The sequence below is a fragment of the Crocuta crocuta genome, unplaced genomic scaffold (genome assembly GCF_008692635.1).
Source record: "Crocuta crocuta isolate KB4526 unplaced genomic scaffold, BGI_CrCroc_1.0 scaffold1079, whole genome shotgun sequence".
Taxonomy (NCBI): domain Eukaryota; kingdom Metazoa; phylum Chordata; class Mammalia; order Carnivora; family Hyaenidae; genus Crocuta; species Crocuta crocuta.
Window position 1 is genome coordinate 696,983 of NW_027529995.1, and position 9,815 is coordinate 706,797.

The following is a 9,815-nucleotide window of genomic DNA, read 5'->3' on the forward strand; positions in this document are numbered from 1 at the left end:
CAGTGGGAGTGTGCGCTTGGTGTGCCTGCATATGTCTGGACATTTCTTTAGCTACGAGAGACCCGTTTTATCTGGCAACAAGCATGAGCCATGGAGGCCGCTGGTGGGTGCTGCGTATACTATAGGAGTAAAATTAGGCACAGTTCATGGCCTTCTAGTCCTTACAGCATGAAGAGAGGAATAAACGTGAATTAAACATTTATATAATATTATTTTTGCATAAGTATGAACACATGTTCAGGAAAGCCTGCCTGCCCCCCCCACTCTGAGAACCTGTAATGAGTATTCGGCCAGTCTGAGAGGTCTGGGAGAGCCATCTTGAGGAAGGGGCACTTGACCTAGGATATATAGGATGGACAGGAAGTAAGAAAATGGAGAGCAGGGCAAGGCCCCAGACCTGTGGCTGGACTGGCCAGCTGGGCATCTGGGTAGGTGGGTTGAGGCTGGGGTGGGGGGGGGAAGAGGAATGGATGTGTGCCTGTGGCAGGCACAGCCCACACCCTTTGAAGAATAGGGCAAGATGTCTGGGCCCTGTCCTGATCCTGCCTTCCTTCCCCTCCCCCCAGAAGTGGACAGAGTCCCGAGTGACATCTACTGATGACTCAGACCCCTGGTGGGCAGCATTCAGCGGGGTCTTCAAGGACATGTGAGCGCACTGGCCAGCCTTTCTCTCCCCCTGTCCTCTGTCCTTCCCCTGCCTCCCTTTCACCTTCCTTTGCCCCTTCAGTCCTTCCCTTGCCCTCTCCCTTCCCTGCCTCCCCACTCACCAGGCTCTTCCCTCTGCAGGAACCTCACTTTGGAGCCAGAGATCTTCCCAGCTGCCACGGATAGCCGCTATCTCCGTGCGGTGAGTTCCCTGCAATGGATGAGCAATGGGGGTGGTCCTGGATCCTGGCCTTCCTCCTAATGGCTTCCTGCCCCCTGCAGGTGGGGGTCCCAGCTCTGGGCTTCTCACCCATGAACCGCACACCCGTGCTGCTGCACGACCATGATGAGCGTCTGCACGAGGCTGTGTTCCTCCGTGGGATTGACATATACACACGGTTGCTGCCTGCTCTGGCCAGTGTGCCTGCCCTGCCCAGTGAGAGCTGAGTTCCAGGCTCCCCAGCCTCTACCCCTGGAGCATCCACCCTGACCAGTGTTAAGTACCCCTCTGCCCCCCTGCCCAACAATAAAGTCTGAGTGTGGACAAGGACAGGTTCTGAAGTACTAAGAGAAAGGACGTTCATGGAGCAGGAATTCTATCATTTTCTTTGTGGACATGCTGTTATCATCCCCATTTCACAGATGAGAAAACTGAGCCTTGTTCTGGCTACATCCCTACCACCCCGTGCTGCTCTTATGCCCCTTGACCCAGTACCATCCAGCCCTCTCTGTTCAGCATCAAGGGACCATAATTCCTGTTCTCAATGGTCACCAAACCTGTATCTGACTTTTAAGGGCAGGGATACCATCCTCATCAAGGGAGAAACTAAGACCAAGATGTCAGGGAATCATCCCTGGCTTCTGGGAACACACTCAGGATCCAGAGATAGGCCAGGTGGGCCCTGCCAGATGTGGGGCAGGTAGACAGCACTGCTTGCATTTGTCAGACCCTCGGGATGACAGGAAGGGGTTGTGGCCTGCTCTGATGCTGGGAGCATGAGTCACAGAGGGGCAGAAGCCCTGGTAGACTGGGTCAGTTCAGCACCCTGGGTAGGGAGGATCAGTGTGTATGGAGTGGCCCACGAGTGGGGACTTCAGTGTGTCACCACTGCTACAGTTCTAGGCAGTATAAAGAGTCACTTGGCCCCGAAAGAGGAGCCTGTTCCTCTAGCTTATCTGATCTAGTCCTGTTCTCACCTCCATGGGAACTGGGTGGGAGAGATAGGAAGACCTGAGTTTTTTAAGTGCTGCAGGTAGCGGCCAGAGGGCAGTCCACAGCCTGGGTCTGTGGCCTGCGGGTTTAGTCCCCATAGTAATAGCCCCTGGTCCTGGAGTTCTGACAGGGAGCCAGGACTTTGTCCTCTTTGAACCCTCACAGCAGCTCCTAGGTGCGGGTTTCACCGGAACCCCTTTGGAGGCTCTGCTAGAATGGCCTGTCCAGGACTACATTGCTTGCAGGTAGTAGGAGTCCAAAGGTTGGAGACTCAAGAGCTAGGGGCTTGTGCTTCCTACACAAGGGAGGCTCCATGCAGAAGCTGAGAGCACAAGCTGGTGTGGACTTCAGTAAGCCTAGTTGAAGCCCCTGACCTGGGGTCTGGCCTCCCCCTTCAGATTGTAGCAGGATGACTGGGACAAAGGAGTCTATGCCCTCCCCACCCCCTCTTGGGGATTAGAACACAGGCCTTACTGGAAGACACGTGACACGGTGACCTCAGGCCAAGCTACCTTCAGGTCATAAAACCTGCTCTTGGTCCCTTTCAAGACCCACGTTATCTGACACCCCCTGGTGATGGGGCAGTTGGCTACCCAGAGCATGCCGGGTTGACAGTCAAGAGCTCACAGCCCAGCCTTGGTTGGCCAAGCTTTCTGGGGTCCTGCATGGGCTGCCTGGGTCCAATGCTACTTCCATCCCAGCCTAGCTCCATCATCTCAGAACAAGTTTCTTTCCCTGTAAAACAAAGAGAATAGTAATACCTACTTTAGAAGGGAGACCATTTATCATGGGTTGTACCTATTGCCCCAACATAAGGAAGTGCAACCCTTTCCGAGACAAGCGCCCAAGGCTGGTTCACAAAAGCGAGTTTTGAGGATTGTGAGACCAGGAACAGGGATATGCTTGGCACCTTCTACAGGAAGCCCCCACAGATACCAATGACCACTATACCGCTTGCTTCACTGGCTCCTCTAAGGACTAAGACTTTGCAGATAAAACAGCTGATGCAGGGTGCACAGCAGGGTCCTGCCCAGTTGCACTAGGAAGACCGTCTGTGCCACCACCGCCCTGCCTGCCAAGGCCCCCATCATTTGGGGGTCCAGAACCACTCAGAGTAGTGTACACTAGGAACAGCCTGAGTGTGGAATGGCTTGGGCCAGAGTGTGGAATTCAGCAGGGCCCTTCTTTATCCCCTGGGCAAACTCAAAAGATCAGGATGTTTGGGAATGCTTTCCTCACCAGCCTGCCCAGTCCAGCAGGCTATGTGCCCCAGCCTCCCTAAGTCCCATTTCTTTTACCAGGTCCCCTTCCTGCACTCCAGGGGCTGCATTTACTGACTCCCACCCATACCCTACCACCCAGAGAAGGCAAAAAATGGAGGTACCAACCCCATCCCAACCCTAGACCCTGGATCACAGACACAGGCCAAGACAGATCCTGCCGCAGGTTTATTTGTACAAATAGCACAGGAGGACACCAGCCTCATGCAGATAGAGGCCCAGGGGTCACACCAGTCCTTCCATCCTCACACTGGCAGATAGAAGCCTCTACACTGGAGCCTTTGTGGGGGCCTGGACACCTTTGGGAGCCTGAGCTGCAGCAGGAACTGGAGCTGGAGCAGGAGTTGCAGCTGCAGCCTGGGCCTTCGTTTGAGACTTGGCCTTGGCCTTTGGCCGGCAGAGCCTGAGACCCTTGGCAATGCGGGCACGAGCACGTTTCCCAAGCTTGGGGTGAGCGATGTAGGCAAGTCGATTGAGCTTGCGGCTGCCACCCTTTGGGATCTTGGGCTTGACCTCCTTGGGCTTGACGAGGGCCTTGATGGCCTCGGCACGTGCACTCATGGCCTTGGCATTGTTGGCCTGCATCTTTTTCAGGCCCTTCTTGTTGTGCTTCTTAGCAAAGCGCATGTTCCTCAGGAACTTGGGGTCTACCTGGAAGGCAAGAAAAAGTACAGGCCGTAAGTGCAGCATGTGGGCCCCAAGTCACCCCTGGTGGCCCTCTCCAAAGCTGTACCCAGGAGACTGTTGGGCTCCAGTCAAGGCCTACTGGGGACATAGACAGCATTAAGTCAAACTTAAATGCAGAAACATACACCTCTCACAAATCACCTGAAGAGAAACATGTACTACATCCCCAAAGGCCAACACTCCGCCCTGCTAATGCTCCATACAAACCACATTTTCAGGGCTACATGCCCAGAGCCCAGTAGAGCTCAAATGCAAGCGCAGAAAGAACAAAGAAAGGTTGCCCCCTTTGCCAGGGTTGCAGGGCGTCAGCTCAGTTTTTCCTGAAACCCTTCATGTCATCCCCACCTCTTTATAGGAAGGTGTCAGTTAAACACCAAACCTCATACAACTGACTCATGGCAAAGGAGGTTGAAAAAGAGACCAAGATGGAGAAACTGAGATTATGAAATTCAAGGATTCATTCCACAGATCAGAGACCAAGGGTACGGGGAAGAGACAGAACCCTGTTCTCCTGCTTAGACCCTGTAGCCTCAACCTTCTCAGACAATCCTTGGAACTCCTTGGCACAGGAAAGAAAGCTGACCCCCAAGCTCAGCACTGGGTCAGATCAAGGCCACATGACCAGAAGAATGAGGACTCTCACAGAATATGCAGTACACAAAGATAAGGCCGTTCCTTCCCTTGAGGTGCTCTGGATAAGCAACGGGGATGCTCAAGCTACCCTCAGGAGGCAGGTTACAGCCGATCAGGGGGCTATGATCTGGGCTGGGAAAAGCCAAGTAAAGGTTTGTTATGGGTTTGGCAGAACTGCAGAACTTGAAGTCCAGGCAAAAGGTGGCCGGATAGAGAAACCGTGGGCTTTAGTAGTGCAGGTAATACAAGAGACAATTCCTATCGGTGCTCAGGCAGATGGTGAAGCCAGAAAAAGACTCATGAAAGGCTCTGGTTGCACAACTGGGGCCAAACAGACACACTTGTATGTGATGCGGCCGGCACACACTCACCCCCTTAAGAGATTCGTATCTTTGTGACCGGGGTTTCTTGATGCCATTTCTGTGCCATTTTCGTGCTATGGGGAAACAAAGGAATTAGACCAAAAGAGATTTACTCTAGTAAGACCACCCAACATCACAGCTGGCCAGCCTGGGAAAAACCATTACTTCCCAGAACAGACCTTCTTGAGATCTGTAATAACCCTTACCATTTAATGCAAAGCACTGTGGGTATCTCAAGTGGACGCCTGGCTTCTAAAACTATAACCCAAAGGTAGTATTGGCTGAAAACAAAATCAGTCCCAGGTCCAGAGTAGAAAAGTGCCCCCTTTCCCTGCCCCGCATCCCTAGTCCTTGTCAGGGTCTGGAGCATGAGTCCAGGGGAACTTACACTGGTTGTGCGTGGTGTGGTTCTTGGACTTGGCCATGTCTGCACCTGGAAAAGCAGAGTGAAGATCAGGCCCGGGGGCTCACAGCGCCGGGCCTATCTTCGCCGCCCTGAGCTGGAAGGACGTGGGCCAGAAGCCGGAATGAAGCTGCACACAGATGCCTTGCATCTGCGGCCTCCACCGTCCTCAACTTATTCAGCACGGCCCGACACCGGTCCCCGCCTCCCGAACTCGGGTTAACAGTGCCCTGAAACCACCCCTTCCTCCCAAGGCTGCGCTCTACCCCCAAACCCAAGCCTCCCCCCTCCCATCCACTCCTTGAGAACCCACAAGCACCACGCGCGCCCCGCGCCCTCCGCTCCCCACAACCATGCGGCCGGTCTCCCTATCCCTCCCGCTGTTTGCGCCCGGCATCTGGCTGGGAGTCGCGGATGGCTCCGGATACCGCGCGGCCAAAACTCACCAAAGCCCGCGGCTCCCGAAGCGCCTTGGACCGGAAGAGAAAGAGGAAGGCCGCTGTGCAACACGGGAAATAGGGTCGTCCAGGCCGGAAGGTACTTCCGGAAAAGCTTCCCCCAGCGCCAGGAAGAAAGGTTCCGAAGCCCGGGAGGGTACAAGCCAGACGGGAAGGCGGCCCTGCGAGCCTAGCCTAACTTCCTCCAGGTTTTACGCATGTTTGTTCCTCCTGGACCAGGCTCTTGCGGCCCAGTTCTTGTTAAAGATTCCGAAGGCGAGGGGAGTCCTTGAGGAATGCATGCGATAGACTTGTGTTCTTTAAAAGTACCCCTTGCTGCTGTGCGGAGAATGGACTGTAGGGGGCAGAAGTGAAGCGGGGGAGGTTTGGGGAAGCTGGTGCCGAGCACCACGGGAGAGTGGGGGGACCTGGAACTCAGCTAGGGCAGCGGATATGGGGAAGAGTGATCAGTAGACTGGACTTGGGATGCAGAAGATGAGGGAGGGGAGGGTGGCCGCTAAGTTTTTGGCTTGAACTTCTGGATGAATGCTGGTACTGTTCACACAGAAGTGGGGAAGGTTGGGAAGGACAGGGCTTTTATTGCTTTGCTTTGAGGTTCCCAGTGATCCACATGTTTCTGTTTAGATGCATTAAATGTGATGAGCCTGTTGGACATCCAAAATGAGTTGGGCATTGCCTCCTGACAGCCCCCCCCCCCCAGTTCAGTCTCCACGCAGCAGTGGGATCTGAGGGGATGGTTCAAGACACAAATCAGACCTTGTCATTGAAAGTCTTCAAAGGCCTCCTCCTGCATTTGGAAATAAACTCTTTACCTCCCCTAACCCTGGCAGCCTTCTCGGTATCTCTCCATGGAGAGAAGTGGGTTTTTTCTTTCCTGCCAAGCACAAATGCTTGTTCCGACTTCAGGGCCTTTGCACTTACTATCCTGACTGGACTACCTTCTCTCTGGACTATGCTCTTTGGATGGGGTGCTTTCTTGGAGAGGCCTCCCAAGACTGCCCACCCTATCTAAAATAGGTACACTCCACTCTGTCTCCTCAATTATGTCGTGGCCTCTCATTCTCTTTGCTTCCTTCATAGAACTTTCCAGACTCTGATTATGTTCTATATTTACTTGTGTACGTGTCCACTGACACAAGTGCCATGGGTTCAGGATGGTTTGATCTCTTTTTCTCTCCCATTGCTTGACATAGCACTTGATGTACAACAGGAACTTAGTACACCTGCTGAATGGACATTCTTTGGCAAGGTGGATTCACAGATGACAGGAGCATATTACAGAGTTGGGGGGCGAAGGGGGAAAGGAAGAGATGGACATCTGCTTGGGACTTAGTTTTGCCAGATTGTTATAACAGTGGCAGAGCAAGCAGTGAGCAGAGAGCCATAGTCTGACAGGGGAGGCAGATTCAAAGACAGGTGATGGCCATGCATTAACACTGGAACTGCTATAGGGATTGGCCTAGGGTGGAGTCCAGGCTGCCTGCCAAAGGGGGAGCAGTGGCAAGAGTGAGGAGCTTTGATTGATCCGAAGGACCTGTTCGGGGGCCAAAAGGGAACACGACCCGGAGCCACAGGCCTGCCATGCTTTTCAGTAGGAAAGGTGGTAGGGCCAGCCTTATGTAAGGGATAGTTCCCTCCTTCTTCCTTCCTCCCTCCCTTCCTCCTTCCCTCCCTTCCCTCCTCCCCTCCCTACCCCCTCCCTTCCTCCCCTCCNTCCCTCCCTCCCTTCCTCCTTCTCTCCCTCCCTTCCTTCTTCCCCTCCCCTCCCCACCCCTCCCTCCCTTCCTTCTCTCTTTCTCTTGCTCCCTCGCCCTCTCTCTCCCTCCCTCACTCCCTTTCTTTCTCTCATTTTTTTTTAATTTTTACATTTATTTATTATTGAGAGAGAGAGACAGAGCACGAATGGGGGAGGGGTAGAGAGGGAGACACAGAATCAGAAGCAGGCCCCAGGCTCTGAGCTGTCAGCACAGAGCCCAATGTGGGGCTAGAACTCATGATCCATGAGATCATGACCTGAGCCAAAGTCGGATGCCCCACTGACTGAGCCACCCAGGCGCCCCAGTCTCATTCTTTTTTTTTTTTTTTTTTTTAATAAAAGCTCTTTTGAAACAATTTGATTCATTCAGTCATAATTTGTGGACATCCTTCCCTGTTCATGAAAATCCTTTGTGGTCCTATTTTGCACGTTTATTTATTTTTTAATAATTTTTTAATGTTTTACTTATTTCTGAGAGAGAGAAAGAGACAGTGTGAGCAGGGGAGCGTCAGAGAGAGAAGAAGACACAGAATCTGAAGCAGGCTCNTGGCACTGACATTGAGGAGCCTGCTTGCAATTCTCTCTCTCCCCCTCTCTGCCCCTGTCCCACTCATAGTCTATCTCTCTCTCTCTTTCAAAATATATAAATAAACTTTTAATTTTTTTAATGTTTTATTTATTTCTGAGAGAGAGAGAGAGAGAGAATAAATAAACGTTTTGAAAAAAATTCCTTGGGCTCCTGGGTGGCTCAGTTGGTTGAGCATCCAACTTGGGCTCAGGTCATGATCTTACAGTTCGTGTGAGTTCAAGCCCCATGTCGGGCTCACTGCTGTCAGCACAGAGCCCGACACAGGGCTTGAACCCATGAACTGTGAGATCATGACCTGAGCCGAAGTTGGACGCTTAACCGACTAAACCACCCAGGTGCCCCTTTATTTAAAATTATTTTTTAATGTTTTATTTATTTCTGAGAGAGAGAGAGAGAGAGAATAAATAAACTTTTTGAAAAAAATTCCTTGGGCTCCTGGGTGGCTCAGTTGGTTGAGCATCCAACTTGGGCTCAGGTCATGATCTTACAGTTCGTGTGAGTTCAAGCCCCATGTCGGGCTCACTGCTGTCAGCACAGAGCCCGCTTTGGATCCTCTGTCCCCCTCTGTCTCTCTGCCTCTCCCCTGCTCACACTCTCTCAAAAATAAGTAAATAATTTTTTCATTAAAAGAAAAAAACAACCTTTAAAAACATTATGCTGGGGGCTGGCTCAGTTTGAAGAGCATGTGATGCTTGATCTAGGGGTTGTGAGTTCAAGCCCCATATCAGGCATAGAAAGTACTTAAAATAAATAAGTAAACAAAGAAACAAAAAAAAGCCCCACCACCACAACACATTATTCTGAAAGAGGTCAGTAAACATCACCAGATGTCAAAGGAGTCTCAGACACAAAAAAGGTGAAGAACGTAACCCTTCCTCCAGGGTTGACACACTTCCATCCTTGATGAGTAAGCAGTTCTTGCCCATTTCAGGTCCATGTGGAGGTCTGGGTGCACCTGCCATCCTCAGTGGCATAGCCCACGGCGGAGCCACTAGCTAGCCTCAGCAGAGTGTCTATCACCCATGCCCCTTGCCGATGCCTTGGGCACAAGCTGGAGAGGGGAGGCTGGATGTGACCCACCTGAACCATTGGCCTGCAGTGACTGTCTTGCTCAGGCCTTGTCCAGAGCCACAGTCCAAACAGGGATCCAGGAGGGCCCATTCACCCAAGTGACAGGATTGGAGACATCTGGGATTATTTTTGCTGTGCCTGGTACAGGTCCAGGTGCGTGTGGGGGCCTGATAAATGTTTGAGGAATTAAATGTACACACTTCACAAACCCAGGCAGATGGCAGAACCAGGGGGCAAAGGGCAGTCATCCGGGAAGGATTTCACAGGGAGAAGAGTCAGCTCTTCGACCAGGTCAGGTCTCTGCTCTCTCAGCCTCAGTCTGAATATAACCTGGGGACAGAAACAGTAATTGCCTCACAGGGTGACACTGGATAATTTGAGTAAAGCCCTGAACACTGTGCTAGCCCTGAACACTGTGCTGAGTACACAGTAGGTGCTCAATCATTGTCAGTCCCATCTATGCTTTTTTCCCCACAAGGCCTCTGGAGAGGGGGGAGGGCTCAGGGAAAGAATGTCAGAGGCAAGTGAATGCCAAAAATGAGGACAGGATCCAACGGAGGGCCAGACTGGAGGGAGGGGACAATCTTCACGGGCCCAGATTCCCCTCAGTCCTGCAGTTCCAGAGGGACAGGGATCCCCAATGTACCAGATAAGAGGGACTGTGAGTGGGTTATCAGAAACCAGGATATTCTCTCTGTAGAAGATGGGGGGGGGGGCA

General features: G+C 52.3%; 2 protein-coding genes across 4 annotated transcripts in view; one reads left to right on the forward strand and one right to left on the reverse strand.

Moving 5' to 3' along the window:
* Positions 1 to 1,195, forward strand: part of ACY1 (aminoacylase 1) — a 13,468-nt gene extending 12,273 nt beyond the window's left edge. For all 3 annotated transcript variants that reach the window (XM_077763401.1, XM_077763400.1, XM_077763399.1), the window contains 3 exons: positions 567 to 646; positions 787 to 847; positions 928 to 1,195. In XM_077763401.1, the coding sequence (XP_077619527.1) occupies positions 567 to 646; positions 787 to 847; positions 928 to 1,092 (306 nt within the window). In that variant the 3' untranslated portion in view covers positions 1,093 to 1,195. The remainder of the gene's footprint in view (positions 1 to 566; positions 647 to 786; positions 848 to 927) is intronic.
* A 2,096-nt stretch (positions 1,196 to 3,291) lies between these two features.
* RPL29 (ribosomal protein L29) lies at positions 3,292 to 5,774 on the reverse strand. Its single transcript, XM_077763405.1, has 4 exons — positions 5,670 to 5,774; positions 5,209 to 5,253; positions 4,830 to 4,894; positions 3,292 to 3,789 (listed from the first exon to the last, which is right to left on the reverse strand). The coding sequence occupies exons 2-4, from the start codon at positions 5,243 to 5,245 to the stop codon at positions 3,406 to 3,408; spliced, it is 486 nt and encodes a 161-aa protein (XP_077619531.1). The 5' UTR covers positions 5,246 to 5,253; positions 5,670 to 5,774; the 3' UTR covers positions 3,292 to 3,405.
* Positions 5,775 to 9,815: the final 4,041 nt, after the last annotated feature.

What these genes read in the sequence shown, in the direction of transcription:
- RPL29 (XM_077763405.1), bottom strand. Translation starts at nt 5,245, where the DNA reads ATGGCCAAGTCCAAGAACCACACCACGCACAACCAGT. An exon ending in CCACACCACGCACAACCAGT is followed by an intron (nt 4,895 to 5,208) that starts GTAAGTTCCCCT and finishes GTTTCCCCATAG; the next exon opens with CACGAAAATGGCACAGAAAT. An exon ending in GATACGAATCTCTTAAGGGG is followed by an intron (nt 3,790 to 4,829) that starts GTGAGTGTGTGC and finishes CTTGCCTTCCAG; the next exon opens with GTAGACCCCAAGTTCCTGAG.